This window comes from Parasteatoda tepidariorum, chromosome 5 (assembly GCF_982258835.1).
Source record: "Parasteatoda tepidariorum strain Cologne lab strain chromosome 5, Ptep-v5.0, whole genome shotgun sequence".
Taxonomy (NCBI): Eukaryota; Metazoa; Arthropoda; class Arachnida; order Araneae; family Theridiidae; genus Parasteatoda; species Parasteatoda tepidariorum.
The window spans coordinates 12,988,329-12,993,125 of NC_141759.1; the positions used below are offsets into that span (position 1 = coordinate 12,988,329).

A 4,797-nucleotide genomic window follows, 5' to 3' on the forward strand; every position below is an offset into this window, starting at 1 on the left:
GGCTGAATTCTCTGTGGTATCGGTTATCAAAGGATCAAGAACATTTGAGACTTTACAAAAACTTTCTTGATGAATACGAGAGGCTTGGTCACATGAGTGAAGTTAAAGATGAAGGAGAACCGGAAAGTTCCTATTATATGCCACACCATGGCGTGTATCGTCCCGAGAAGAGTACTACGAAGCTTCGCGTAGTATTCAACGCTTCTAGCTTGACGCATAATGCTACCTCATTTAACGCTATCCAGTATAATGGTGGGGTGATACAGGAAGACTTATTTAGCATAATGACTAGCTTTCGAAGGCACACATACGCGTTTCAAGCGGATATAAAGATGATGTACAGAATGATTTTGGTGAACCCTAAGCAGCATTGTCTTCAAAGAATCCTTTGAAGACAATGCGAATGGCCCAACAAAAGCTTATGAATTGAGAACTATCACGTACGGCACCGTGAGTGCTAGTTTTTTTAGCAACAAGGTGTTTGAATCAGCTATCTCTTGACGAGGGGATAAATTTTCCTTTGGCAGCTCCTCTTCTACGTGACAACTTCTATATGGATGATGTGTTGTATTCAGCACCCTCTCTGGATGAAGCGAAGGAAACACGGCGGCAACTGATTTCAATTCTCGATAAAGCCGGTATGAGTCTACATAAATGGTCTGCTAGCCATCCGGAACTTTCACCAAGTAAAAACGATTATGACTTTTCGAGCGACGATGAAACAAAAACTTTAGGAGTCATTTGGCGACCATCAGAGGACTGCTATACCTTCAAAATATCAGTGGATGAGAACAACACTTTTACCAAGCGGTCAGTTCTGTCCACCATTGCAAAACTTTTTGACCCCCTAGGGATAGCCGGCCCTGTCATAGCCAAGGCCAAAATATTTATGCAGAAATTGTGGAAATTGAACATTGACTGGGGTGATCCACTTCCTGCTGCAGAATCTCAGGAGTGGAGCGAATTTATTTCCACGTTGAAAGGTGTGAACAACATTAAAGTTGATAGGTGCATTACAATAGAACAGTCTAAAACAATCGAATTTCATGGATTTGCTGATGCATCGGAGAGTTGCTATGGAGCGGTCGTTTATTGCAAGTCGTTCAACTCTGCAGGTGACATAAATGTGAAATTAGTTGCTAGCAAATCTAGAGTTGCCCCACTTAAAGCCCTAAGTATCCCCAGACTGGAACTTTGTGCTGCAGTCTTGTTGTCCAAGTTAATGAAAAAGATACTTTCCGCATTAAAATTGCAAACAGACAAAGTTTACCTTTGGTCTGATTCCACGATTGTACTAGCATGGATTCAAAAGGAGCCAACGAGTCTTAAGACATTCGTGAAAAATAGAATTGCACTCATACAAGAACTGACGCTAAAGTCCCAATGGAATCATGTGCCATCCGAGATGAATCCCGCGGACTTGATATCCCGAGGATCGAACCCTGTGAATCTTTTAGAGACAAATTTATGGTGGAAAGGCCCTAATTTCCTTTATGACAATGAGTATCCTAACCAAAACTTTCCTGTGTCGCAAGAACTGAGTGTCTTCCAAAGTGAACTTAAAAAGCCTTCAAGCTTAGACATTGAAGGTCCCTTAAAAGCCTTTACATTAACATCAAAAAATTTTGTGCATGAACTAATTGGCTTGAATAACAATTATTTTACTATAGTGCGTGTATTAAGTTATATTTTTAGGTTTTCTAAGAATTGCAGAAATCCTACTGAAAGAGCTTCAGGACCTCTGAGCAATGAGGAGATCAACGCCTCCGAGCAGTTCCTGTTGAGAATAATACAGAACGAGGAATTTGGATCAGAAATTCGGAGTCTCAAACTGCACGGGAAGGTGTCTCCTACGAGTAAGATAAGAAATTTGAACCCTCTTTTAGATTCAAATGAAGTTTTAAGAGTTGGAGGACGATTAGGTAACACTGAATTGAATTTTCTTAAAAAACATCCTGCAATACTCCCTAAAAATAGTCCTTTAACTTCTGTTATTATTTCGACATATCATCTTAAATATTTGCATATTGGTCCAAATGGTTTATTAAACTGTGTAAGAGAAAAATTTTGGCCCTTGTGTGGCCGTTCTCTATGTAGAAGAATTACTCATAATTGTGTTGTTTGTGTTAAAAATAAACCCATTGCTGCTACGCAAATAATGGGAAATCTACCTAGAGAAAGAGTTGTGCCAGATTTCGCATTCAATTGCTCTGGTGTTGACCTAACTGGTCCGTTTTTCATTAAATGTAAACATCAAAGAGAAGCAATTTCTCTAAAGGTGTATATTTGCTTATTCATATGTTTTGTATCTAAAGCAGTGCATATAGAGATAGTTTCTGATTTGACATCCGAGTCTCTAATTGCCACGTTGAAGAGATTCATCGCGCGTAGAGGCAAATGTGCCAAACTGTTTTCAGACAACGCGACGAATTTCGTTGGCGCTAACAAGGAGTTAAAAAAATGTTTAAATTTATTCAAAAATACTGATGAAAAATTGGCTAACTATCTATCCGCTGAAGGCATAGAGTGGAGTTTTATCCCGCCTAGAGCCCCCAACTTTGGTGGTCTCTGGGAGGCAGCAATTAAGTCGTTTAAATACCATTTTAAAAGAGCTGTAGGTAATGCCTCTTTAACTTACGAAGAATTGCATACTATAGCCACTCAAATTGAAAGCATTTTGAATAGTAGACCGATAACTCCACTATCCGCGGATGAAACCGACTTAGAAGTTTTAACTCCTGCTCATTTCCTGATAGGGAGAACAATGAACGCCATAATTGAACCGGATTTGACAAATTTAAAGGAAAATAGGTTATCCAGGTGGCAAAGAATAACCAAATTAGTACAATTAATTTGGAGAAAGTGGCAACGAAGCTACCTAAGTGAACTGCAGCAACGTGGCAAGTGGAGATTCGAAAAGGACAATGTCAAAATCGGTAGTCTAGTCTTAATTATTGAGGATAATTTACCAGCTAATAAATGGTTAATGGGGAGAATAATTAAAGTGTTTTACGGCACTGATAAGAAAATCAGAGTTGTAGAAGTGAAAACCCAGCACGGGACCCTTAAGAGGTCTATTTCTAAAATATGCTTGTTACCTGTATCATAAAAATATTCTCATGTTTAATTTTATTTTGAATTGATTATTTGTTGTATGAGAAGATCGGTTGCAGTGTAAAGTATCATTAATTTGTTTTTTTTCTTATTTGTATCAATGTTACTAATTATCATCTAAATGCTTCGTAAAGATTTTTAAAATAATGCAAATTGTGCTTTGTTAAATTACATATTAATTGAATGTTGAAACATTGCAATGCCGTGCGGCATGTTCGCGCATGTGCGACTGCCGCGCCACCCTTTTTTTGTGAAAGATTTATATATACCTTGAGAACTTCATAAATGGCGGACGTAGTCCGTGTGTCTTGAAAAATAAAGTACTACAGTCCATTGAAGACCAGTGTTCTTCTTATTTACGAAATAAACTTAGAGCTATCGACTAGAGTGACCACAAACATCTACTTTATCTTGGAAAGGAAGCAGTTTTATATATATGCTTGAATTATAAAAGAAATCTTGATAGTTACAGATATTTCGAAAAAAAAATGCTGGAATGAAATGTTTTACGTACCAGGTTTTTCTCTTTTCCGTCTTGCTATATAAGGGCTTTCACCCATGAAAGCAGATGATGTAAATCTTAATCGGAGAAGAGAGTAATAGTTGGGATAGATTACATTACATCTCTGCCTCTCCTCGCACCAATAATGGGCGTCACGGAGGAGTAATTTCATCTAGAGGAATGAAGAAAAAATATATATATTCTTTTCTCTAATCTAAAGTAAATTTCAACAAAAAGCATACAAATAAAAGAATGATAACCATTTCCTTATTAATGTATTTGTAAGTATATATCAATCAACTTTATCATTTAACCATTCTCAATATATTTGAGGGAGAATAATAATATTAGTAAAAATAACAATTTTCCGGAGCATGCTGAGCACTTATAGGCAAACCTGCAAAATTTTATGCATCTTGCAATTTTTTTACAGTGATAATTCAGAAAGTCAGCTTAAAAGCATCAAAAAATGAACATGATCGATAATATTCAACACTACTAAAAACTCCGTAGCATGATTTTCTATCTTATGTAAATGTTATCGACAATGTCGGTATGGCAAGCCATGGTGGATCAGGGGATAGAGAGCAAATCTTTCAATAAAGTGACCTGAATCCCAGTAATGTCAAGTCGATACGAATTTCGCACCCGGCTCGCAACGACCACAGAGCTGACGTTAAATATACTCAATGTTAGACGGACAATGGATAGGTGTCCCTTTGCCGCTAAGCTAACCGTGGATTGTTTTCCTCTCCATGTAACGCAAATGCGAGTTAGTTTGATCAAAAGTCCTCCACGGAGGCAAAATTCTTCCAATACTTGATCCAGGAGTACCCTTGTCTTCTGGATTGGGTTCAAAATTACAACGCAAACAGAGTTTAAAATTGATAGTCTCAAACTCAATAATTGGATCTGCCGTTCAACAACGGTTATAAAAGGAAAATAATATCGGTATTGCATGGAAAATCTGATTTTTTTAGCAAAGTAAGAAGTATGGCAACCTAGGCATTTTTTATACTTACAAACGCACTGAAGAAATAACTAGTGCGATTACATGGTTTTAGCTGATATAAATCATGAGAAAGGAACAGTGATCTAATTTTCATCATCTCTTTCTCTTTTTAATTACTTAAAAAGTTTGACTGAGTTGACAGCTCAAGGGGGAAAAAATCTGTACTCAA

At 37.2% G+C, this 4,797-nt stretch overlaps 1 protein-coding gene across 1 annotated transcript; it reads left to right on the forward strand.

Annotated features, from left to right (window-relative positions):
* The first annotated feature begins 553 nt into the window (after nucleotides 1–553).
* Nucleotides 554–3,109, forward strand: LOC147808576 (uncharacterized). The gene is made up of 2 exons (XM_087162623.1): nucleotides 554–1,629; nucleotides 1,696–3,109. The coding sequence occupies exons 1-2, from the start codon at nucleotides 554–556 to the stop codon at nucleotides 3,107–3,109; spliced, it is 2,490 nt and encodes an 829-aa protein (XP_087018749.1).
* The last annotated feature ends 1,688 nt before the right edge of the window (nucleotides 3,110–4,797 follow it).

Excerpts from the sequence above, each read along its gene's own strand:
- LOC147808576 (XM_087162623.1), top strand. The coding sequence starts at position 554 with ATGGATGATGTGTTGTATTCAGCACCCTCTCTGGATGAAGCGAAGGAA. Across the intron at positions 1,630-1,695 it reads TTAACATCAAAAAATTTTGT|GTTTTCTAAGAATTGCAGAA; the intron begins GCATGAACTAAT and ends TTATATTTTTAG.